Below are 27390 nucleotides of genomic sequence, written 5' to 3'. Positions count from 1 at the left end.
GGTTGATTTTTTTGATTTATTGTAGAGATGAGGTCTCGCTGCCCAGGCGGGTCTCGAACCTGTGGGCTCAGGCAATCCACTCCCCTCTGCCTCCCAAAGGTGCGGGATTACAGGCTGAGCCACCGAGCCCGGCTAGAGAAAACTATTAATGCAACTACCCCAGAGTAAATTATTAAGTCGTTTTTAAGATAAACCGTTTTTCACTAATCTTACCAATTTTCAAATCATCAGTCAAACTTTCTTTTGTAAGATTCAACAGTTCTTTTCCATCAATGTTATTCCTCTTGAAAATATCAACGAGGTCTTTTAAACCTTGTGCGCAAAGCCACATTGAGACCTCCTCCTCTGACCAATCTTCAGTAAATCGCTTTAGCAGATCTTCTGTGCTCCTTGCTTAAAATAAATAAATAAAAAGGTAAGTGAATTAACAACAAACAAAAAAGTATGTCCTGTATAAACATTCTCAATTTGAATTAAAAGTAAACGAAAATTCCTGATTCTGTTTTACTACGTTAACTTCCTTTTGAAAATCTCAAAAAATTCGAAATAACTATGTCTAATTAAAAATTATTTATTATTCATTTACCAATACATTAAATACTACACTTTGGGATCTTTTTCACTCCAGAAAAATAATTGTTCTTTATCATATAAAATTCATACCAGCAAACGTATTCTACTTGCTCCATCACCTGCATTTTAGTACCATGTTTGGCTAATTCTGACAGTGATAAAAATAAAATTCCTAAATTAAGTGACAGTGTTGCTTGATGAGGCCAAAAATAAAGCCAACAAAATATAACTATAATTTCTATTTGGTCCTCAGGCTGTATTTATCTGAAAAATTCATATGGAGTAGAAATAAACAGCTTACAAAACCATGGAAGGTGTGTGGCATACATGAATTTGCACCCCAAAGCATTTACCACAGCTCTAATGTAGATCAGCTACTTTAACACGGGCTTCTCTACAATTATTTTTAAATTATATTAAATTTGAATGTATACTTCATATTGAGAAAAGCAATGTGAATAACCTGTCAAAAGATTTACCAAATTTCTGGTTTTAACGGTGAGTTGGGTTGAGCTGGGTTAAAGATGTCCTCACTAACCTTGGCAAAGTGTTTTCATGTCAAATTGCCAGATGTTCACTGTTTTGTCCATTGAACCAGTAGCAAGTAAAAGTGTATTAGGTGCAAAGGCACAAGTTGTGACATACCTAGTTAATAAAAACAATTATCATATATCATTTGACTAATTTTTAAATTATATTAATACAAAATGAGGCTAAGTTCAGACCTGGTGTGCTGAGTCAATGTGTGAAGTATATTCTCTGTATTCTGAAAAACAACAGAAATGGTTTTAAATTTACTCAGGCAAGAGTAAAGTTACTGATAAACGCTCACTTGACAAAACTAGGTTATACGCTGTATGTATTATAATATTTATTATGAGTAACTAATGTAAGTTCAAACTTTGCTCAATGAATAACAGAAAATGGTATCCATACTTAATAGTATTATAGGTACTTATTTCACTCCTTTTCAGTTATCAGTATTAGTGTCTACTGACCATCTTCTTAGAAATTTTTAGTACAATAGACCCTTGGCATTTGCTTATTTGTTTGAACTTACTAATAGTAACCTAAGCATCTATTACAGAAATAATTTGTATTTTTGCTAATGCACTTGACTTGTACACACTGCAGAACCAGTGAGTAGAAATTAGTCCCTTTGATTTTAAGTATACTAGGTGGCCATTTGACATTTAGGTATACTTAAAGTGGGACTCATATAAATATTTTACAAAGAAAATTTCATGTTATAATTGTGTTTGTGAATGTAAAATCTCATGAAAAGTTCATGAGAAGTATTAAGGATCTACTTCAATGAGCTTGAGTATTCTTTCCCATTTCCTGTCAGCACTCCTGTGACTTGAACTTCTGTGAGGAGAACTAGTTTAGATTACTTGCTTGGCCTACTGCTACTAATGATTTATATCTCCATTAATTTGCTAGTATAGATACAGCCTGAACTCGACCATTATAAGGCTCCACTCCACAGTGATTTCTTTTGGAGAGTACTTTCACCAACGACATTTTTGTTACATGCAAAGCATTCATTTTTCTTCACGCTCATACAACTTGGTCTTTACCCATGGATCAGTAAACAAACTTCCATTTTACCAAGTCCATGATGAACTACTCTTTTTCAGCCTACTCTCTAAATCTAGCCAGGACTTGAGGAATGGTAGATCACGTTCAACTATACTCACCAAAAACCCCTGGGTAAATATTCATTCTTTGTTGTTATGGAAGCCTAGTGTAAAAGTTTAATTTGGTTGAAAGTGATTTTTTAATACTGCTGCTTTTTAAATCTGTAATTTTTTTATGATCAGATTTAAAATCTGTCCACCTTAAAATCTTTATTGAAATATTTAAGGATTTGTCCCAGACCAATACCTTACCTACATAACTATTTTAGCATTTGTGAATTTGTATGTGTTATAGTTGTAGTCATAAACAGAGTAAATACCTTTTCTATTAGGCCTAACTAAACTTGAAGTTAATAGTCTAATAAAATATCTTACATAGATCACACAAAAGATTTTAAAATACTTACGGTATCATATACTATGACAGACTTATCCACTGAGCTTTAAAAGAAAAAGGAAATTATGATTGAAAAGTTCCACAAAAACAAAGTACAGCATTTATGTAATTAGTATTTTTAAAACATTTTAGTAACTTTTTAAGAAAAGACTGAGATATTGACATACAAATATTTAGAATACAGTCTCTTTTTGTTCATATGTATGAAAACTTCTATTTAAAAGTGCCATATGTAAAATTTATTTAAAAATTTTAAACTTTATTAAAAAACAGCATATGTTATACTACATAGCCATAAATAGAATAAGCATCTGTGATATATAAATAAGACACAATTTCATGTCAAGTAAAAGCGAAAACCATTACAAGGAAAAACTATTATTGCTACTGGGTTTTGTTTCATATAGCATTGTTCTTTACCATTGATATAGCTGTGTCTTAATTGCAAATCAATGTACAGATGTTTTGATTATGACCCATTTTTGAAAATTATAATTCTAAGCTTGATGTTAACTACATGGTTTCTTTTAATGGTATAAAAATTAAAAGTAACCACTTGAGGTTATTCTAACAGGGAAAAAGATCATCAGACAAAGAAAAATATAATATTATAACAAAGTATGTAATTTAAAACAGATAAACATGCTTCTAGCTGGTATTTTCCCCTCCTTGGAAGTAGTCTATATGCCACCATGACATATACTACGAGGTGAGAAAAACATATCAGCAATACAAGTGGTACTACTCTTTATAAAATATTAATATTTGTACTCATTATGATTAAAAGGCAGCTGATTATAGTCTGACCACAGGATTCACACCTATTGAAAAGCTTAAAATTCCTTGTTCAGTAGGCCATTCAGTGTTCATGATGGATACTGACTACAGAATCTTTGTTATTTAGTTAAAAATAGAAATTATACTTTAAAAACTCAATTTTTTTTTTTGAGTTGGAGTCTCACTCTGCCGCCCAGACTGGAGTGCAGTGGCACGCTCCTGGCCACCACAGCCTCAACCTTCTGGGCTCCGGCAATCCTTCCACCTCAGCCTTCCAAGTAGCTGGGACTACAGGTATGCACTACCACACCTGGCTAGTTTTTGATTTATTGTACAGATGAAGTCTCACCAAGTTGCCCGGGTGGGTTTTGAACACGTGGGCTCAGGCAATCCACTCGCCTCAGCCTCCCAAAGTGCTGAGATTACAGGCTGAGCCACCGAGCCCAGCCTAAAAGCTCAAATATTAAATAAAAGACAAGAACAAGGGAAGCATACACAGTTCCTCCATGTCCATAGGCTCCCCATCACTATTCAAGCAATGCAGACTGATATATTCAGGGAAAAAAACCCAAACAACAATATAAAATAATACAAATAAAAAACACTACAGTACAACTATTAACATAGCATTTACACTGTATTAGGTATTGTAAGTAACCTAGAGATTATTTAAATATATGCGAGGATGTGCATAGGCTATATGCAAATACTACCATTTTATATAAGCTATTTGAGCATCCATGGGTTTTGGTATCCCAGAGGGGTCCTGAACTCAATCCCCTGCAGATACTGAGGGTCAAATGTAATCCATTCTGGATATCCAGAAGATTATAGCTTTAAATGTTGAATTGCATCCAAAACACAGTGAGTAATAATACTGGCAGCTAACATTACTTGCGTGTATGTGCTACACATAATTTATACACACTCTTATTTAGTCCCAAGCTCCTCAAAGTACAAGGTATTACTCACAGGATATCTAAAATTCTTGGGTCCAATCCCACTACTTTTGAACATCCTTAAATAAAAAATCTGAGTGACATCAGCAAGATGACAGAGTAAAGAACCCAGTGCTTATCCCCTCACAGAGACACCGATTTGAACAAGTATCCACCCACAACAATACTTCCATAAGAGCTAAGAAACCAGGTCTCCACCTATGGCAATGTGGCTGGAGTCAGGAGCACATTAAACATCATTTTATGAAGACAAAAGGAAAACTGGTCAACTGAGACTAACATACATTTCTTACATAAGTGAGCTGGTCATTGGGTGAATTGGCTTCTGATTAGTTGACCTTGAGTCCAGTTCTGCTTAAGCCTGGCTCTTCAATAGAGAGGACAGCCAAACTTCATTTTGAGCTGGCTAGAGCCCAGCCATGCTAAGTTTACATAGAAAGTGGTCCTTTCTGTCAGGCTCAGTGGCTCATGTCTGCAATCCCAGTGCTTTGGGAAGCTGAGGCAAGAGGGCCACTTCAGGCCAGGAATTCAAGATCAGTCTGCTCAACATAGCAAGATCGTGTCTCTATAAAAAATAAAAATAAATTAGCTGGGCATGGTGTCACAAGTCTCTAGTCCTGCCAGAGGACTGCTTGAGCCCAAAAGTCTCAGGCTTCAGTGAACTATGATCATGACACCATACCCCAGCCTAGGTAACAAAATCAGATCCTATCTCTAAAAATAGAGGAGGAGGAGGAGGCGAATGGTCCTCTCATCTGGTCCCCATTACACTGTATCTCAAAAATAATCCTCATTGGTATAAATTTTTAAAAAACTAAAAGGAAATTCTGAGATCACCATCAGATATTAAAACTAACTCATTACTTGATAAGCATGATCATCATTAATGATCTTTATGAGCATTGTACTGAGAAGACAGAAATTAGGGTAAAAAACAAGAGTAGACATATGAGAATAACAGAATACCAAGCAGTAAGGTTGAAAATGTAGATGAGAACAAAAATACAAAGCACTCTGAATGCCTGCCTGAGGAATTCAGATGATTTCACAGGCAACAGATAGCTAGCCAAGAGGGCAATGGAATAGGTTCACTTGCTGATGAGGAATAGGAATGAATTTGAGGATCAAAAGGCCAAACATGAAGGAAATGTTAGGAGTCCACTAAATCTAAGCAAGAAGAATGGAAATTATGAATAAACCTGCAAACTTCTAGAGACAGAAAGAATTATAAACTTACTTCCTATTGACTCTAATTTGACTAATGTTGATTCAAAGGAAGATGCAATAGGATTTGCTAACTAATTAGATTTTGAGGGAAGGAAAATAGGGTTAGGGAAAAAATAATAGTTTTCAATATTTTGAGATTTGAGTTTGAAAGACCAGGGAAATAATAGCCCACTGTACACAAAACAAAATACCTTGAAACTACTGAAATAGTATAAAACCTCAAAAAATTCCCTTAGTTGAAGCTGAACCAACACCAAACAAAAATTTCAATTGTTCAGTGCCCCTGGTTTTACATTTTCTACCTGTTATAGTTCTTCCCTCACCTTTTCAGTACACACATTCCACTACAAATAGCCCTGTCATCTTTACAAACTTTCTTATGAAGCAAGTACTAGTATTCAAGCCTTTTGATACTCCATTTTTTTGATACTCCATAGTTTTGTAGTACTCTAAAACCTCAACTTTGCTCACTCAAGAATACAAGAGAAACACGTCACTTATATCTAGCCATCTACTGGACTAGATCAATAATACATATAGCCATGTGCCTACTATGGAAGAGGATATAATCATAGACTCCTGACACTACAGAGAAGTTGTAGAGTCATATATGTCAGAAGCACTCAAATCTTTAAACTCTAAACTGACTTTGCACAGTGGCAAATAAAATAAAATAAAATTACCAACCAATAATTATTTCTTTTTTTTGGAGTCGGAGTCTCACTCTGTAGCCCAGGCTGGAGTGCAGTGGCACGTTCATGACCACCGCAGCCTCGACCTCCTGGGCTCAGGTGATCCTTCTGCCTCAGTCTTCCAGGTAGCTAGAACTACAAGTGTGCACTATTATGCCCAGCTTTTCTTTTTTTAATTGCAGAGATGAGGTCTCACCAAGTTGCCCAGGCTGGTCTTGAACCCCTGGGCTCAGGCAATCCTCTTGCCTCGGTCTCCCAAAGTGCTGGGATTACAGGCTGAGCCACCACACCTGATCCACAATTATTTTTTAAGGTCAAGTATGTTCTTAAGGTTTAAAGATTTACATTTTAGCATTTTTATTTTACAGATTTACATTTTAGCATTTTTATATTAAGTGTATTTGTGTTTCTTCTCATTTATAAATGATCTGCAGTCTCTTAAGAAGATGTAGCAGAAAACAAGATAGACGTTACATGAAGAAACTGAAGAGGAAGAGAATATAAGGATAAGGTTGGGAAAGAGGAATGAAGGTTAAGATCAGTATTCAAAATGGATGTGAAGGCAATCTGGCTGTGACATGTCACCCCATTCATCACCAGGGTTCATTTGGCTGATCCGGCTGGCTAGGCATGTGTCCCCTTCCTCACACTCCATATGCATCCCTCTCAAAGCTGCAAGCTTGGTCAAAGAGAACAAACATTCCCACTAAAGAAGGACCATTCTTTGGTCAAGGGTATACAAATAGCTGTACTCCCCTGCTAGAATCTCCAAACAAGCTCTCAAAACACATGTCATAAGATCCAGTACACTTTGCTAAAGAAGGTCTGAAAGTTTGGTTGTGAGCTTCTTGAACAGCATTGCAATATGATCAGTTACACAATTTAAAACAGAAACACAAACCCAATGCTTGGGGAGAAGTCATCAATTCCTTAGACTGAGACCTGACAGAACTATTTCCCCCAAGATCGTTACAGAACAGATGCCATGAAACATATGAAACATAAATGATGTCCTCAATAACTCTTGCTGAATGAACATGCTTCAAAGAGCAGTTTTGTAATGCCCCTCATTATAAGCCAATGGCTAATAGCTCAATTCAGAAAAAGGGGGGGTCAAATGATATGTTATACAATTTCCTGATGTTCTAGACTATGTAGTATATATTATATGTAATATTTAATAAACATGTAGTATACATGTAGTCCCAGATATAAATAATAAATGCTTTATCTGCATTTCCTTATGCAAGCTTTAACAATTTTATGAGGAAAGTGCTATTAGATTTTTCATTTTATAATTTAGAAAGTGAAACTGAGAGAAGGAATGGAACTAGAACTTGTCCAAGCACAACTAGTAAGTAGCAAGGCTGGGATTAAAACTCAGTTCTATATCATCCTAAAACCCATATTTTTGAATTTTATAATTGCTAAAATATCTTCCCCCATGAATGTATCAAAATTGATTCAAAACAGAAACAAACCCCAATAATTTCAGCTTAAAAACTTATAAGGCAGATGGCATGGCTATTCAAATTTCACTAAAGTTTTCAGAAGACAACTCATTTCAAGCAATATAATCTTTCATGACAAATTGCAACATACCCTTTTAGGTTATCAGATGAACTAACTTGCTCAACAGGACTGTTAGCAATATTGTAGAGTATGTATGGAAAAGGTTGTTTGGATTTTGAGAAAGGTGACTATAAGCCTTCTCCTAGTCATTACTGAGCAAGAAGGCTGTTTGAATGTTTGGATTTTGGGAAAGGTGACTGCAAGCCTTCTCCTAGTCATTACTGAGCAAGAGGCTGTTTGTTAAAGACACTCCTGATTCATGACAATAAAACGCTATCATCTATTTACAAAACAGGTAAAATAGAAACGAGTTCCTTGTTGGGAAGAGGGGAAACACTTCCCATCCCTTCTGGACTAAGATCCCTGGCCTCTTTCCTTCATCTCCTGCTTAGCAGTAAACAAATGACAGATGTCTAGAGAGTGTGGGGGAAGACGCTGGGCCATGTGGCTCACCCCTTGTGACTTTTCTTTTCTGATGTGCCCCTGCAGGAGAAGTCTGCAGTGAACCATGTTGCCCAAGAGCAGGTGGGCAAGTTGGTTGTGGACTGAGTCACTCTATCCAGGCTCTCTGTCCTGTGCTTCTCTCTCATTGGCTTTCAACTCAAGAAGAAAAGGTTATTTATTGAACTCTTAAAATTCTAGCAATTGTGGGCATTTTAAAAACTAGTTTCCAAGGAATTCTAATTACTGAGACTTTATAGAAAAGGGCAGCCTCTATTTGAATTATAAAGACTGACCCTTCCTACTTGAATAGAAGCTAATATATATAAGGTTATATTTGGTTGGATCAAGAGAAGTAGGGAGCAACAAAAGACATTCTGCCAAAGGCTAAAGGAAAGTTATTAGAGAACAGATGTGGAGAAAGATAAAAACTTCCTGCATGTTTTGCTGTATGATATGTGTTGTCATCATAGCCCGGAGAGCTAGTGGAGTGTGTAAAGCCAACAAGAAAATCCAAGTGTCTTCTGCTATGCCAGATATTGAAAAGATCTTCAAAAATATAAAATAATACCACTTTCCCACTATTGTTTTATTTTTTCTTTGAAAAACGTCAATATGCAGTATTTGTTTTTAAATAAATTAAAAATATTTTAGAATTTTCTGTTTTATTTTCTAATGTTATAAATAATAATAGATATAGCTCACATAAGCAAAAGCTCTTTGGAGCAATAACTTTTAAGTGTGTCCAGGAATCTTAAGACCAAAAAGTATGAGAACCACTGACCTAAATCATAACCATAATCACAGTTAGCATCTATCTGCTATAGCCAGACCTTGCATACCAGAATTGTTTTAAAAGTTTTGGTAACTCAGGCCAAGTGCAGTGGCTCATGCATGTAATCCCAGCACTTTGGGAAGTTGAGGCAGGAGGACTGCTTGAGCAGGCATTCAAGACCAGCCTGGCAACATAGCAAGACATCAACTCTACCAAAAAAAAAAAAAATGAGCCAGGTGTGGTGGCACACACCTGTAATCCCAGATACTTGTGGTACTTGTGAGGCTGAACAAAAGGATCACCTGAGCCCAGGAGGTCAAGGCTGAGGTGAGCTGTGATCTTGCCACTGCACTCCAGCCTGAGTGACAGAGTGAGACCCTGACTAAAAAAAAAAAGTTTCCTAGTTCTCCTAAATTTACCATATAAAGTTTGAACAAGTTCTAACATTCTTAGTCTTCTATCATCTGTCTTCAATCATCTCTATAACCTATTTTTCCAGTCTCATTTCCCCTTATTTCTTTTAATATTTATCACACATTTTTAACCTTGCGAATTTCCTGCCTCTTGGAATGCCTTTCCTGTTCCCCAATGCTCCCATACCTGCATATAAATTTTATACTGCCTTTTACATGGCCACCCCAATCTACACCCTATACACCTTCCTTAATACCTTTGGCCTGCAATTGCATTCTGTTGTCCATTCATTTTTCCTATCTAGTCACTTATATTCACAAACATCCATCTTTTCGCCTACTTACTTTTTTTTTTACTGTCCTCCTTCTTTCTCATATGTATCAATTCTACCTTACCAATGACTTTTATTCACAAATGGAATCTCGCTAGCATTAACTAATTGATTTGTTCTTATCTATCAAATATGATTTAAACATGTCTGTCAATTCTTCTAAAAAATGAAATGTTTATATTTCACCATGCTACATTTCTTTCTTTTTTTTTTGAGTTGGAGTCTCACTCTGTCACCCAGACTGGAGTGCAGTGGCCACTCCCGGTCACCGCAGCCTTGACCTGCTGAGCTCCGGCAATCCTTCCGCCTCAGCCTTCCAAGTAGCTGGAACTACAGGTGCGCGCTACCACACCCACCTAATTTTTGATTTATTGTAGAGATGAGGTCTCGCCAAGTTGTCCAGGTGGGTCTCAAACCCGCAGGCTCAGGGAATCCACTCACCTCAGCCTCCCAAGGCGCGGGATTACAGGCTGAGCCACCGAGCCCGGCTGCTACATTTCTAACTCGTTCATTTGCCTATATATTTATGCAGATAAGCTAAAAATATGCAGAAAAATACTAGAATGTGACCTTGAGCAACACTGTATACCCAAAATCATTTAATAATGTAAACTTATTTATCCAGAATGACAGAGAAAGGTACATTCCAGTTAATATAATGTAAGTTAACTAAGAGTCACATACATACAAACAAAGGATTATATTACTAAAATGAATTTAAAACAATACTGACTATCACTTAACACTTCTTCCATGACTCAGAGGGTCAGGATTTTGCAGTGTTATTAGGTTATCACCATGAACATAAGCGTTTTAAGGAGCACAAACATTGTCTTTTTTTTTTTTTGAGTTGGAGTCTCACTCTGTGGCCCAGGCTGGAGAGCAGTGGCATGCTCATGGCCACAACAGCCTTGACCTGCTGGGCTCAGGCGATCCTTCCACCTCAGCCTTCCAAGTAGCTGGAACCACAGGAGCATACCACCATGCCCAGCTGATTTTTTGATTTATTATAGTGATGAGGTCTCACCAAGTTCAAGGTTGGCCTCAAACCCCTGGGCTCAGGCAATCCTCTTGCCTCCACCTCTCAAAGTGCTGGGAATACAGAAGTGAGCCACCATGCCAAGCAAGAAACATTGTCCTATACTTCCTTCTATATGCTCTATTGCAACTGGTGGAGAAGTACATAAGAGAGCCATAAATACTTGTTAAATTTCATATAATCACTTTGTAAATTAACATGTCCCACAAAACAGATGGAAAACTTTGTTTAAACATTCCAGTGATTTAAATTCTAGGTCAAAGGAGAATTACTATAAATGCGTTTTGATAATGAACAATATTTATCTTTAGAGATTAAAGAGCCACATCTAAAATAATGACAGCATAACTATCTGGCTGGTTATTTGGCAAGAACTGGAACATATGAGGAAAAGAAACATCAGGCTTAGTCCAGACATTTCAAGTGACAGGAGCCTAAATATCTTGGCTGGAGCAAAAGCAGCTGCAAAGAGCCATGAATGTGGGTTGGAATGCTATGGCCGGTGAGAGCAGATGGGAAAGTTTTAGAAAACCTAATTTCAAAAAGGAGAAAATATACAAAAGTATTCAAAAGAATACAAGTATAAAGTAATTGAATCATGCTACTGTGTCCCAAACCAATTGCCTAACAGAATGAAGCTTTGAAAAATAAAAGCCAAGATTGAAAACTTCAACAGAGAACTGGAAATTATAAAAAGTGACACAGAAGACTTGAAAAAAATAGCCAAAAAGAATTTATAGAACCAAAAAATAAAATAAGTAAAATTAAAAACTCAATGAACCAGTTCATTATTACATTAGCTGAAGAGCGAATATGTAAAGGGGAAACTATTCAGAATGAAGAACAAAAATCAGAATAAAGCAGAAACAAAATTAAAAATATAAAAGAAAGGGCCAGGTCCAGTGGTTTACGCCTAAAATCCCAGCACTTTGGGAGGCTGAGGCAAAAAGATTGCTTGAGCCCAGGAGTTCAACAGCAGCCTAGGCAACATAGCAAGACCTCATCTCTACAAACAATAATACTGTGGTGTTATGTGCCTGTACTCCCAGCTACTCTGGAGGCTGAGGCAGAAGGATCACCTGAGCCCAGGAGAACAAAGCTGTAGTGTGCCGTGATCGTACCACTTCATTCCAGCCTGGGTGACAGAGTACAACCCTGACTCAAAAATAATAATAATAAAATTTTAAAAGAAAAAGAAACAAGGTTTATACTGAGGAGGCACATGCATTTAATTGGAGTCCCAGAATTAGAGGAGAGAAAGGAATATAGGCAATATTTGAAGAATGAGTAAGAGTTTCCCCAAAATGATGAAAGAAATAGCATTACACAGATTTTAAAAGCTCCATGAATTCAAAAAACCAAATAAAAAGAAATGCATGTATAGATATACATCAAAATGAATGTGCAGAAAACTTCAAACAGAAATTTCATGAGCAGTCAGAGAAAAAAAATGAATTACATCCAAAGGAACAACCATAGAACAAAACTAATTTCTCCACAGCAATACACAAAAATAATGTCCTAGATTGTGTTTGTTCCAACAAAACAAGGTCAATTTAACATTTGAAAATCAGTGTAATTTACCCCATTAGTAGAGTAACAAAGAAAAATAACATCACAAAAGATGCAGGAAAAATCAACTGAGGAAATACAACATCATTTCACAATTAAAAAAAAACAAAACACTCTTACAAACTAGAAGGAATAAAAGAGCTGATGAAGCTTATCTTCCAAAAACCTACAATGATTTTTTTTTTGAGTTGTAGTCTCACTCTGTCGCCCAGGCTGGAGTGCAGTGGCACGCTCACGGCCACCGCAGCCTCAACCAGCTCAGATGATCTTTCCACCTCAGCCTTCCAAACAGCTGGAATTAGAGGCATGCACTATCACGCCTGGCTAATTTTTTGATGTATTGTAGAGATGAGGTCTCGCCAAGTTGCCCAGGTTGGTCTGACCCTTTGGGCTCAGGCAATCCTCTCACCTTGGTCTCCCAAAGAGCTGGGATGTTTCACTGGGAGTGAAACATCATGCCCGACCAATGGTCATATTTAATAATGAAAGCTTTCCCTCTGCAATGAGTAATGAGACAAAGAGACCTGCTATCACTATTTCCTGGTAGTATTAGCTAGTTCAGTAAGGCACAGAAGATATCAAGGGTATAAGGATTAGAAAAAATGGAACAAAGCCATCATTATCCACAAATGTTATGATTTTGTACACAGAAATTCTAAAATAAGAAACTTTATAAATAAATCTATTTTACTTCCATATATATTTCCTTATATTAGCCATATCCTTTATAGTGGCAAAAAAAAGTTAAATGCCTAGAAATAAATGTGATAAAAGATGAGCAGGGACCAAGCACGATGGCTCATGTCTGTAATCCCAGCACTTTGGGAGACTGAGGTGGGAGAACTGTTTGAGTCCAGGAGTTCAAGACCAGCCTAGGTAACAGAGTGAGACGTTGTCTCCACAAAAAATAAAACATTTAGCTGAGCATGGTGGTACATGCCTCTAGTCCCAGTTCTCAGGAGGCTGAGGCAGGAGAATCACCTGAGCCCAGAAAGTCAAGGCTGCAGTGAGCCGTGATCATGCTGTTGCACTCCAGCCTGGGTGACAAAGTGAAACTCTGACTCAGAAAAAAAAAAAAAAAAAAGAAAAAAAATGAGCAGGACCTCTACTTAAAAGACAATTATTAAGAAAAATTAAAACGAAAAAATCGAGAAGTATGCCATGTTCTCAGGTCAGAACACCCATTATCATAAAGATGTCAATTCTCCTCAAATCCATCAGACCCTATACAATTCCAACCAAAATTCAAAAAAGTTAGTGTATGTGGATGCAAGAATTGGGGTAATCTGACAAGCTGATTCTAAAATTTACATGAAAGTGTCCAGAACCAAGAATAACCAAAATATAAAGCCTTGGAAAGACAGAATGGTATTAGAGCAAGGGCAAATAAACAGAAAAACAAAATGGAGGAACAGTTTGAGGAACAAACCCACACGTATATAGTCAGTGATTTCTGACAAGGAAGCACAACAAGATGGTGTTTAGATGGTCTTTTCAATAAATGGTGCTAGGACACCTGGATATGATAAATGAAACTGTATTTCTATTGCACATCATATACATACATCAATTTTATAAAAGCCCAAAACAATGAAGGTTTTAGAAAACAATATAGGAAAATATCTTAATGACCTCAGAAAATAAAGAAACTGATGTAGTCACATACTGTAGTCATACATTAAAATTACAAACTGAAAAGGCAAATCCACAGGTGGAAAAAGATATTTGCAACTCATATAACCAACTAATGGTTCAAATATAAAAATACAGATACACACAAACAAATCAGTAAGAAAAAGATAATTCAGAAGAAAAATGGGCAGGAGACATTAATAGTCACTTTATAAAAGAAGAAATATATATGGCCAATAAACTTCTAAAAAGGTTTCAATATCATTGTTCTAGGGAAATGCAAAGTAAAACCATAGTAAGGTAATACTACACACATAATGGCTAAAACCTAAAAGACACAATGTCAAGGATATGAAACACTGGTATAGAAGTACTAATTGTTTAAGCACCTGGAAACAGTTTGGTGTTATGGGCCAAAGTTGGAAATACAAATATTCTATGACTCAGTAATACCATTCCTATATTTTTATCCTATAGAAATGCATGAACATGTGTAGCAGGAGACACAATATATTCATAGAATTTTACTATATTTCTCCTAAACTGAAAATAATCCATATATTCACCAATATTAAAATGAACTATATTATGGTGTATCTATGTAATGGAATACTACACAGCAATGAAAACCAATGGACCACACTTAATGCAGTAACAGGAATTAATGCCACAAGTATAATGTTGGGTAAACAAAGCCAGACACAAAATAATTCATATTGTATGACTTAAAAACAAAAAAGCAGTATCACACAAAAAACAGTATGCATATTACCAGAAGTGTTGTCATCAGTAAGGGGTACTTGGACGGGGAGGGTTTCTAAGGTGGAAATGGCAATGTTATATTGTTTTTTAGAGACAGAGTCTCACTATATTGCCCTGGGTGGTCTCAAACTCTTGGCCTCAAGCAATCCTCTCGCCTTGGCCTCCCAAAGAGCTAGGATTACAGGCATGCACTATTAAGACCAGCTAAGTGCTATCTCTTGACCGTTAGAGTGGTTTACACAGGTTTGCATCATAGTAATTCAAACTATTCTTTTATGTTGTATGTACTTTTCAATATGTCTGTTCTGTTTCATATCAAAATGGTTTAAGAAAATTAAACAGCTTACCCTGAGACTAGCATCCGCCCATCATGGGAAAAAGCACAAGTCAGAACAGGAGCACAGTGCCCACTAAGTGTACTTTGATATTTTAATTTAAAACCTGCAAATAACAAGGTAAGAAAAATCAGCACACTGACCAGGTTTAGAATTTATTTTTAAGTCAATGCTATTTATTTATTCAATAAGTAACCTCTGGGTGCCTAAAGGACATAAAAATTAGAAGTCTTCATGCAGCTCAGGTATCTATACAAGCAATTAGAATGAAGTATGATTAAGTGGTTTCTGCCGACTAAAGAAAAAAAGTCAAGCTTTTAAAGAATTGAACTTATTTTTATTCAAAGTCGCACCGAGACCATAGCTTGAGGCCTCCAGCCCGAGAGCAATTCTATCCAACTGCTCCAAAACAGTGTTTGAGCCCATTGCTTATAAACAGGTGGTAGAGGTTCAGTTTGTGCGAAATCATATCAAACTTGCTCAGAGGTTGCATTAAAGCAGAATCACATCAAGGTTTGGGTGTAAGAGTACATCTGGTTATAGATTACTAAAGTACATTTGGTTTTAATTGCAGACACATAATCACTAACCCCGTCAGATGTTGTCTTATGTGTAAGGAAAGGCAAGGCTAGGATCATTTATCTTTTAAGGAATATAATGACTCGGGAAGAGCTTTGGGGGACTGTGTGCTCTGTTGTGCTTTGTCTTCAAGACGTTCTTCCGCAGAGCTGTAAGTATCAGAGTCAGGGGCTTTGTGAAATTATGCTGTCAAGCAGAAATGAGCAAACATGGCTTCTTACATTTGCTACTCTGTCTCACATTTCAAAAGCTCAGTAATGGATTTAAAAAATAATGACCTCAGCAGAGACTAGCCAGAGTAATTTTATAACTACCAAAATATTTTCAAACATTTCAACGATACCACAATTTCAGTATCTGATAAAAAGAAAATATGCCAATTGCCCAAAAGACTAAAAAAAATCAAATGCTTATATTTTTTAAAAATTTGACATTAAAAAATATTTTTTTCATTCTGTAAATAATCAGTAGAATTTACACTTCTTGTAATTCCAATATAACTTTATAACATATAACACTCCTACAAAGAATGATAACACTAAAATCCTTTTTTTGCTTTCTAGAATTACTGAAAATACCACAACTATTTTAAAGGTAAACTGCAGGAATTCAGCGTTTTTTGTGACAACCTATAAAAATAATTATTGAGGAAGTGGTTTGATGGGGGATTAGGAAATACACAAGTGAAATCTATAACTGTGTCACACAATAAAACCTTTTTTGAAGTGTTAAATAGCTCTTAAGGAAGATGACAAGCATTATAACTAAAGAAAAAGTTAATGGCTGGGCTCGGTGGCTCAGCATGTAATCCCATGCTTTGGGAGGCCGAGGTGAGTGGATTGCCTGAGCCCACGGGTTCAAGACCCACCTGGGCAACGTGGTGAGACCTCATCTCTACAATAAATCAAAAAATTAGCCGGGTGTAGTAACATGCGCCTGTAGTTCCAGCTACTTGGAAGGCTGAGGCAGAAGGATCGCCAGAGCCCAGCAGGTCAACGCTGCAGTGGCCAGAAGCGTGTCACTGCACTCCAGTCTGGGTGACAGAGTGAGACTCCAACTCAAAAAATAAAAAAAAAAAGAAAGAAAAAGTTCATTAGAGCAAATAAAATTTCAAGCTCAGAATAAGAAAAAATATATTCTTATCTGGGAGAACAGATATGGGCATTAAAGGCACTGTGGTATGTGCTAGAAATACAATAATCAAAGGACTTTCATTCTAATATTTCATTTGTATTGATCTGGTAACACAGATCAATAAATAGGCACAATTAATCAAACAAAGCAAAAGTACTGAGTTGCAATCCAAATAAAGACTCTAAAACTTATAACAACTAAAAAAAGTGCTGGGATTACAGGCATGAGTTACTGTGCCCAGTGGAGATGTCACTCTTAATGTAATTGTAAACACTGTATAGGAATGATTAACTTGATTGCTTTGATTATAAAAATGCTTGCTATACTGCCCTTAGGTGTGGATCCTTCACCAACCTGCTATCATCAGTGTATCCTGTAAATTTTTAAGAAACTATAGTAGTTTGTGTGGATGCTCCACAATGTATCTTTAACAATTGTTCAAAAGTAAAGCCTTTCATGCCTTTCCTGGAAAATATTTTTAACTGACTCTTTTTTAAAAAAACATACACAACAGTTTATAAACATGCAGTTAAACCTTTTCCTGAAAAGGTTAACTTGTAACGGGGTATCCCCAAATCTGAGAGGGCTTTCACGTAATATTTACCTATTCCAAAGAAGTCACCCGGAGGTCCAGCAGGGAAAGAAATTGGCTTATTAAAATTTAAATCTACTATAATTTCTTACAAAGAAGGAGGCAGAAGGAAGAGGTGGGCTAGACCAAAGAAGTAAATGGGCTCTTATCCTCACCAGCATGTCATACATTAGAAGAACTACTAAATGTAACCTGGTAGGCAATACATAACTAAATTTCCACCAAAAAATGAATGTATTTGTTTCCTGATAAGAGGCTTTCTCTATATACTAGCATTATTATTAATAACAAAAATGTAACTTGTGATGTAACTGAAGCTTATTAGATAACAAATAATAAAACATTTTCAGGCATCTGAATCAAAATGGCCAACTGACCACAAAATTTCAGAATCCCCATTAAAATGTTAATGAAGAAATTAATAAAGGTATAAAGGTACGCTGGTGAAGAGAATAAGAAGGGGGACATCAGCAAACAAGAAACTGAAGTCAACTCTGGAAAGACAGAAAGCAGATTAATCGGTAAGGTAGTTTAGAATTATAGCACAGCGTGCAAAGGCAGCCAGCCACAGCCTAGAAGAAAATTATTCTGTTCTAGAAAACGCCCTAAGCCTTTAGACTATCAACAGCCAGGGAAAAGGAAAATTAAAATGACACATAGACCTGGAAACAGAAAAATTAATGGAAAGTCTGCATATGGAACACTCAATGTCTACTTCCAGTCCTCCCCAATCCCACCCTTAGTATGCTGCACAAAAGCCAGGTGCTTAGCCCCAGGCTAAGGAAAATATTAACTGCATGGGCCACAGACATCTACCCTCCAAGTCCCCAGCCCCACCCCATAAAAGCCATACCCATCGAAGCCAGCAACAACAAACCACCCATGTACACAGAGCTGATAAATATTATTGTCTAATTCTTTTTTTTTTTTTGAGTTGGAGTCTCACTCACTCTGTCACCCAGACTGGAGTGCAGTGGCCGCTCTGGGCCACCGCAGCCTCGACCTGCTGGGCTCGGGCGATACTTCTGCCTCAGCCTTCCAAGTAGCTGGAACAACAGGCACGCGCTACCATGCCCGACTAATTTTTTTATTTATTGTAGAGATGAGGTCTCGTCAAGTTGCCCAGGCAGGTCTCAAACCCACGGGCTCAGGCAATTCACTCACCTAGGCCTCCCAAAGAGCGGGATTACAGGCTGAGCCACCGAGCCCGGCTTATTATCTAATTCTTAAATGTAAATTGAAGTCTAAGCAAAAAGGGGTACCCAGAGCAAACAAAGATGATTAGAAACAGAAGGGAGCTTAAAACAAAAAAACTCCTAATTGATATGCTGAGAGTTTTGCAAAGAACTTAACATTCATACAATAAAAGGACATCATTAGGAGAAAACAAAGATGATGAGTTTTCAGAAATTAAAAATATGATTGATGAGATAAAAAATTCAAAAGAAGGTTAAAAGAAATGGCAGAGGAATTTTTCCATAAAGCACACACACACAAAAAAACATAGAGAATCAATCCAGAAGATCCAACACTCAATTATTGGGAGTTGTAAAAAGAGAAGAAAGTAGACAAGAAATTATTAAAGAAATAGCATAAAGAAATATTCTATTCCAAAACTGAACAACATAAGCTTCTTGACTGAAAGGGTCATGTGAGGGAATATTACAACACATGGACAAAAGACCCACACACTAAAAAACAATAACTACAGAGAATAAAGAAAAACGATAGTGGTATAAAAAGTGTCTACAGAAACTAAAAACCACCAGAAGAGCTGAAAACCAAGTGCAAAGTGGTCACCTCTGGTGAGTAGGAATGTGTATGGCAGTGGTAGGGGTGAGATCACAATTAGCAATGAGCATCCGAATTTTAAATCATGTGAATTACTTTGATTAAAAGTTTCTTAGGCCAGGCACAGTGGCGCATGCCTGTAATCTCAGGACTTCGGGAGGCTTAGGAAGGAAGATTGCTTTAGCCCACGAGTTCGAAACCAGCCTGGGCAACATAGCAAGACCTTGTCTCTACAAACAATTAAAAAAAAAATAGCCAGGCATGGTGGCGCATACCTGTAGTCCCAGTTACTCAGGAGGCTGAAGTGGAAGGATCGCCTGAGCCCTGGAGGTTGAGGCTGTGGTGAGCCATGATTGTGCCACTGTCCTCCAGCCTGGGCAACAGAGTGAGATCCCAATTCAAAAAATAAACAAAAATAAGACAGTTTCTTAAATCATATTTTTATAATTTTATATACTCAAGTTACCTTAAGTAAAAAGATTCAGAAATGTTATCCAGATCACAAATAACATTAGAGAAGTATTAGCTATATACATACCTAAGATGATATGGGTAAAAGAAACAACCCAAATTTTGACTTGGCAATCCTGACCACATGATGCCAATCGAAAAAACTGAGGGCTTTGTTCTCCATCTAAAATGTAAATTTTCAAAAATTAAATACAAAGAATTGACAAACCATTTAAACCCCAAAAATTTCTATTTCTTATGCCGAGATCTGTTAATTGTATTCATTTAAACCACATTTTAACAAGCAATACTAGTCTCTTAAAGGAAAACAGTTTACTCAATGAATGGCTAAGAATAAAATATTCACATATAAGACCTGACTCGCAGACTAATTTTTTAATTATTTCTCAGGTAGATTCTTTGAAGTTAATTCTGAAATTCTGTAAGTAATGAGAATTCAGCTAGGAGAATGGAAAATTATGAAGCTTAAAATGAGCCTATATACCGAACCTGAATTGTACCCCATGTCTTTAAAAATTAAAAAAAAAAAAACTTAAAAAAAATGAGGCCAGGCTTGGTGGCTCAGCCTGTAATCCCAGCACTTTGGGAGACCGAGGTAAGTGAACTGCCTAAGCCTATGGGCTCAGACTAGCCTGGGCAACTTGGCGAGACCTTGTCTCTACAATAAATCAAAAATCAGCCAGCATGGTGGCATACACCTGTAGTCCCAACTATTCAGGAGGCTGAGGTGGAAGGATCCCTTGAGCCCAGGAGTCTGAGGCTTCAGTGAACCACTGCACTCCAGTCTGGGCGACACAGTGAGACCCCCCAACTTAAAATAAATAAATAAAGTACTTAGAAATATGCTTTTCTTTAGGAAAAATATTTATATTATAGTAATAACCTAACCCGAGCTTTATCATGTAAAAACTGAAGAAAACTGATCATTTATCCTTGGGTACAAATGGGATTATTTTTCCCTATTTTAGCAAAATGTCACAAGATAAGTTGATACCATAAATATTCCTATATTAACAAATACTAAATGAAACCACAACAAATTAAAGTTATATACTTTGTCCCTTTAAATAAATACAGTAATTCCCACAAATTCCTATAAAAAATCACTTTAAAGCATATATCAATTTGTTTCAGGAAATGTACATATAAAGTTAATATCTATTTCAACAGAAGCAATAATGGAACTAAAGAAGGCATGTAGATTAAAATTATACTGAGAGAAATGTATGCTTTGAACTATGTTCTACAGGCAGGGTAGAGATGTGGATATTACTTTAGAATCTCACCTAGAATTCTCTGCCTGGTTCACAGAAACTTCCTGATCCTAAAAGCTGCCAATCTCTCTGAAGGCAGGACAAAGAAACCCTTAGTTTTACTCTAATATTAACTAATATAATAATGGTATTTTTATTGGAAATCTATTTTCAGGTCATTCATAACCAAAAAGGAAACCTAAATCTCTTCACTTTTATATAATTCATCAGAGACTTCATAACTCAAGAGCTCCTGCAAGATGTGGAGAAGGTTCCCCAGAAATAGAAGAAATGACTTGTTTGTTACAAGTTGTGCTCAGAATAAAACAGCACATAACAATATATTTTAAAAAATAAATTATCTTAAGTAAATAAGATCAGGTCTGGATTTAAGAATGTGTTCATGAAAAGAAAATCTATTTCAGCAAATCACTGAAAGAAATCTTACTCATCAATCTATATTTCAAGGCCAACACTTACTAGGCACCATGAAGAAAACAGACCCAGACCCTGCCTGCATGGAGCTTACAAGCTAATAGGAAAAGCACCATTAAACGTTATCCATATAAATGAATATATAATTAAAAACTGTGATACCTCTCTAAGGACTGCAAAAGAAACAAAGTGTGCAAATAAAAGATTATAGCAAAATGACACAGATTTAGTGCAGGGGAGGCTCATCTGAAGTGATAGTTCAGTCGAAATCTAAAGGATAAAAGAGTGAACCAGGTGAAGAGACCACATGCAGAACTCTTAAAAAAAAAATCTTAGAAACATTCCAGCAATGGAAGAAGGCCAGTGTGGTAAAAGAGTAACATACGAGGCCAAGAGTGATTTGAGACTGGGGTGAAACAAAATGTGCAAAGTACTTATAGGCTTTGCCTGGGGACTTGGGATTTTATCTTACCTTAATGATGGATTTGAAAGAGGGGAATGCCAAAATCATTCTGTCTACTGTCCAATAAGTAGTGACTAGCCATATGTGGGCACTGAACATTTGAATTGCAGCTAGTCTAAACTGAAGTGTACTGTAATATACACACTGGATTTCAAAGGCTTGGTACAAGTCTTATTAATAATTTTTATGGATTATCAATTATTGAAATTATATTATTAGATATACTGGGTAAACATACATTAAAATTAATTTCATCTACTACTAGAAAATATTTGAATTACCTACATGGCCTGCATTATATTGTTATGGACAGCACTGGTCTGGCAGCAAAACTGAAGGGGGCAAAAGCAGAACTTTCATCCTAACATAGAAAATGAAAATAAAAAGATAAAAACTCTCCAATTCACTATATCTATTTAAATCAAGAGAGTACATCAGGAATTTCTATTTCTTCTTTTTAAAAAATGTGTTACTTGGAATTTTAAATCAGTAAATGGAAAACGTAGCTTCTCTTTCCAATTTTGAAATTTTACCTTTCTATTTGAATATCAATAGTGTATTTTTTTTTTTTTTGAGTTGGAGTCTCACTCTGTCACCCAGACTGGAGTGCAGTGGCCGCTCCCAGCTACTGCAGCCTCGACCCATGGGCTCCGGGGATTTTTCTGCCTCAGCCTTCCAAGTAGCTGGAATTACAGGCACGCGCTACCACGCCCGGCTAATTTTTTGATTTATTGTAGAGATGAGGTCTCGCCAAGTTGCTCAGGCGGGTCTCAAACCCGCGGACTCAGGCAATCCACTCACCTCAGCCTCCCAAAGTGCGGGATTACAGGCTGAGCCACGGAGCCCGGCTAATAGTGTATTCTTTAAAGTCACAGTAAAACCAATAGAGTTAAGTCCTCTGAACTGGATCCATTTTACCAAGTTGAGTCGTCTCCTATATATACTAAAGAATGTGTTTTTCCTGTATTTTTCATGATTTCATATTGATCAAAAAAGAGAGAAGGATAATCCCTTTAAAGGATAAATTAGGGGGACTCCTCACTTTACTAATGATGAAATGAAAAAGAATAAAAGAAAGAAAAGTCATATTCAGTACAAATTACAAATAGCACTTAAAAGAGTAAAATAACTAACCAGAAACTGGCTGTGAAGAAAAATCGCAGCATGAAATTCCCAGATCGTGTGCTTTTTCACTATGCAGACACCTCATTTTATCATCCCACACTGTTAAATCTCCACATGAGGAGCCAGTGACAAAGAGGTTTCCATCAGGAGAAAATGCACATGCCACCAAGGAGCCATCCTTAACACTACCACATCTGAAATAAAAGCAAAAAAGGGGGTTCCATTTCACAGCATTTTTTACTTTATATTACAATCTCTAACAGCACCTTGATACAGTAAAAAGAGAATAAATGGCTATCACAGAACTAGAAAGAAAGGACAAATGATGCCTACAGAAATAGAATGCTATTTATAAGCTATAAACTGAGCTATGCTTTTTAAAAGTAAGGGAGGATTTAAACATCTTAACTAATATGTCCATAGCCTAAATTATAGGGATCCAAACCAAAGTTTGCATATTTTCATATTTTTCTATATGGCAAATCAGTATGAATACATCAAAATCTGCAAACCTAACCAAAAAATCAATGACAACCCACAATATCAACTACAGCCATATGTTTGTTTTTTTTTTTAAGGCAAAATGAAACTATTTTTATTGAAAAACGTGCTACTGGAATAAAAAATACTTTCACCTTCTGTATTTTTTTTTTTTTTTTTGAGTTGGAGTCTCACTCTGTCACCCAGACTGGAGTGCAGTGGCCGCTCCCGGCCATTGCAGCCTCGACCTGCTGGGCTCTGGCGATCCTTCTGCCTCAGCCTTCCAAGTAGCTGGAACTACAGGTGTGCGCTACCACGCCCGGCTAATTTTGATTTATTGTAGAGATGAGGTCTTGCCAAGTTGCCCTGGCAGGTCCCGAACCCTCAGGCTCAGGCAATCCACTCACCTCAGCCTCCCAAAGGCGCGGGATTACAGGCTGAGCCACCGAGCCCGGCTCACCTTCTGTATTAAAAATCACCCAGGGTCAGGCACAGTGGTTCATGCCTATAATCCTAGCACTTTAGGAGGCCGAGCAGAAGGATTATTTGTCTCTACAAAAAAAATTTATTTAATTAGCCAGGTGTGGTGGCATGCACCTGTAGTCCTAGCTGCTCAGAAGGCTGAGGTGGAAGGACTGCCTGAGGCCAGGAGGTCAAGGCTGTAGCAAGCCATGATGGTGCCACTGCACTCCAGCTTGGGCAACAGAGTGAGACTCTGACTCAAAAAAAAAAAATCACCCAGAAACAACAGTGAGGCCTTTCATCTCATTTTCAAATACAAATCCTTTATGAAAAGAAAATGCTGCAAACAAGTTAAAGTTATCTTAAGAAGACAAGGAAGCGCTGTGCAGACAGTATTACTATTTGCTCAATTAGGAAAACTACCTTGTTGAGAACCCAACAATTAGTACAGTGTCCCATCCAACAGGGTATCATTTTCACATCATTAATTATGTACTTTAGGGATAGTTATATTACAGAGCCAAAAGTCATCACCAGATAAGTGGGGGGAAAAAATTCCTTAGCTGACAGTTGTATTTCATTCATATAACATAAAGACATTTTATTCCTTCTGGACTTTCTTATTGGACTAAGTGTTTATTAACACCACTTAAAGCACATCACCTTCCTCAACCCAAAGACCTAAGTTTAAAGCTTAAATGAGCAACAATTGTTGACCAGATGGCATTTGTACTCTGAAAGATGCTGGGAGATAGAAGGAGGGGGAGAGACATTATTAATACTTAAAAGTGTCTATTTTTAAATGAACTTAATGTCATCAAAAAAAGTTAACCAGCCAGGTGTGGTGGCTCAAGCCTGTAATCCCAGCACTTTGGGAGGCTGAGGTGAGAGGACTACCTGAGCCCAGTGTTTGCAACCAGCCTGGGTACCTTGATGAGACATCATCTCTACAACAAATCAAAAATTAGCTGAGCTTGGTGGTGCACGCCTGTAATTCCAGCTACTGGAAGGCTGAGGCAGAAGGATCTCCTGAGTCCAGCATGTTGAGGATGTGATTGTGCTACTGCACTCTAGCCTGGGCAACAGAGTAAGACTTCAATTCAAAAAAAAAAAAAAAAAAATGATAGCCTACAAATGATAACTTTTGTTATATATATTTTACCACAATGTAAATAAAAGTGAATGGTTTTGGTTTGTTTTTGAGTTTGTTTTTGAGTCTCACTCTGTCACCCAGGCTAGAGTGCAGTGGCACAATCACAGTTTACTGCAGCTTCAAACTCCTGGGCTCAAGTGATCCTCCTGACTCAGCCTCCTGAATAGCTGGGACTACATGCATGTGCCACCACACTCTGCTACTCTTTTTATTTTTTTTTAAAGAAGGGATCTCACTTTGCTGCCCAGACTGCTCTCGAACTCCCGGGCTCAAACAATCCTCCTACCTCAGCCTCCTAAAGTACTGGGATAACAGGAGTGAGCCACTATATCCACCCAAAGTGAATGGTTTTAATGTTGGTAAGTTGCAACATAACATTACCACCGTAAATTAATTGATATGCTTTTTCCTAAAAGAGTTTTTTGGGCAAGTTTTTTTTTTTTTTTTTAAAGAAATGATAAGTAACATAACACCAGTCATTACGTTCTTTCTTCTGGGCATGGTCACTCACCCAACAAGAATTCCAGTCAGTGAAATAACTGTTATCTGTTAGATGAGACTTAACATTACTTTATTATTGGGAACACCTGAGCCACAAGTGAGACCAATAAAGCCTAAAATTACCAAACATTATTCAAAAGACTTGTTTTCTTTGTCTAACCCTTACCATAAAAATCCATGAAAGTCTAAAAAGATTCACTCTTATTTTAAAAAAGAAAAATTGGAAATTTAAAACTCTAAGAGCCAAGCAAATCTACCATAAGAATCATATTAAATATCTCTCTGGTGTTTTGACCTTTAGAAGTTAGGTTAGTATATTTTTTCCTTGTGCTATCTGAAAACTATCTGCTTCCTAAGGTCATCAAAATATTTTGCTTTCTGATTTTTTTTTTTTTAGTACATCTAGACAATAGGTTAAAAACAGGAAGGATTTAAATATTCATACCTATATAACTTGTATGACTGTGCATTCCACAAAACAACAGTTCCATCAGCGGCACCTGATGCCAAACAAGTGGAGTCTGGAGAAAACTGGCAAACCCTCACGGGGCTGCCACTAGGCTGTTCCATCACTGCCAAAGTCTGTCCATTTTGAGTATTCCATAGGACAGTGGTACCATCTGTTGAACATGATGCCAAAATATGTCCTGAAGGCGAGAAACAGCAGCAGTGGACAGCATAGGTGTGAAACTTCAGGGGAGAGTATGGCAGTTCAGTAAAGTCACTTAAGGAATACAGGCGAATCGTTTTGTCCAAGGAGCAAGTAGCCAAGAGGGAAAAGGAGAAGGCACAGCAGTTGACGTCATCACTGTGATCAGTTAATGTGTGAATTAGCTTCACCATGTTCTTTATTTGAAGTAAAACAGTCTGCAAATTTTAAGTAGAAAAGGTTACTTCATCCTAGCCATCAGATAAATGCACTGAAATCCATATAAAAGGGCCAAAATCAATATTAAAATCTGCTCAATGAAAACATCAATATTTTAAAAAGACAATTACCTGGGGTAAGGATAATTTGGAGAGAGAAAATAACATCTATAAGGCTATAACTTTTGATGATGAGTACAACTACCATTACCATATCAATAAATTTCCACCTCTGAAAAAGAAGCTTGTCAAATAACTTCAAACTGGATGTGACATCGAAGTTCAAAACCTAAGGTATTTAATTTCATCGTTGAAGCTTTTCTCATAACTAATTCTCCACACTGCCAAATTACAAATCTGCTAATCTCAACTCAAAGTATTTTCTATTTTAACTAACTGTCTTGGCTGCTCCTTCCACAGGGTGGAGCCAAGTCTATTTGCTCTTTAAGATCCAACTGTAGGATTCAACCATAAAAAACTAACAAAGGTCTCGTTGAAACGTAAGTGGCAGCAATGAAAGCTATTTTGTCATGGTTTGTCATCCTGTCTGATAAAGAATAAAATGAGGCCGGTGGTTCAATCCTGTAATCTCAGCACTTTGGGAGGCTGAGGAGAGAGGATTGTCTGAGCCCGCGGGTTCAAGACCAGCCTGGGCAACATAGTGAGACCTCGTCTCTACAATAAATCAAAAAATTAGATGGGTGTGGTAGCACGCCTGTAGTTTCGACTACTTGGAAGGCTGAGGAGGATCACCAGAGACCAGCAGGTCGACGCTGGGGTGGCTGTGAGTGTGCCACTGCACTCCAGCCTGGGCAATGGAGTGAGACTTCAACTCAAAAAAATAAAAAAGAAGCCGGGCTCAGTGGCTCAGCCTGTAATCCCGCACCTTGGGAGGCTGAGGTGAGTGAATTGCCTGAGCCTGAGGGTTCGAGACCCGCCTGGGCAA

The 27390-nt window shown here is 37.1% G+C and overlaps 1 protein-coding gene across 2 annotated transcripts in view; it reads right to left on the bottom strand.

Moving 5' to 3' along the window:
* WDSUB1 (WD repeat, sterile alpha motif and U-box domain containing 1) overlaps window positions 1-26449 on the bottom strand; it is a 41000-nt gene extending 14551 nt beyond the window's left edge. The window contains exons 1-8 of one of the 2 annotated variants that reach the window (XM_008065646.2): window positions 26023-26449; window positions 22991-23175; window positions 19773-19868; window positions 15151-15244; window positions 2621-2654; window positions 1299-1339; window positions 1112-1218; window positions 214-393 (exon numbers count right to left, since the gene is read on the bottom strand). In XM_008065646.2, coding sequence (XP_008063837.1) covers window positions 214-393; window positions 1112-1218; window positions 1299-1339; window positions 2621-2654; window positions 15151-15244; window positions 19773-19868; window positions 22991-23175; window positions 26023-26420 — 1135 coding nt within the window. In that variant the 5' untranslated portion in view covers window positions 26421-26449. The remainder of the gene's footprint in view (window positions 1-213; window positions 394-1111; window positions 1219-1298; window positions 1340-2620; window positions 2655-15150; window positions 15245-19772; window positions 19869-22990; window positions 23176-26022) is intronic. The other variant, XM_021716328.1, reaches the window with a different exon arrangement.
* Window positions 26450-27390: the final 941 nt, after the last annotated feature.

The sequence above is a fragment of the Carlito syrichta genome, unplaced genomic scaffold (assembly GCF_000164805.1).
Source record: "Carlito syrichta isolate Samal-C Ts95f unplaced genomic scaffold, Tarsius_syrichta-2.0.1 Scaffold308699, whole genome shotgun sequence".
Classification (NCBI taxonomy): domain Eukaryota; kingdom Metazoa; phylum Chordata; class Mammalia; order Primates; family Tarsiidae; genus Carlito; species Carlito syrichta.
Note: the sequence above shows the minus strand (reverse complement) of the source record. Positions and strands in the feature narration are given on the sequence as shown.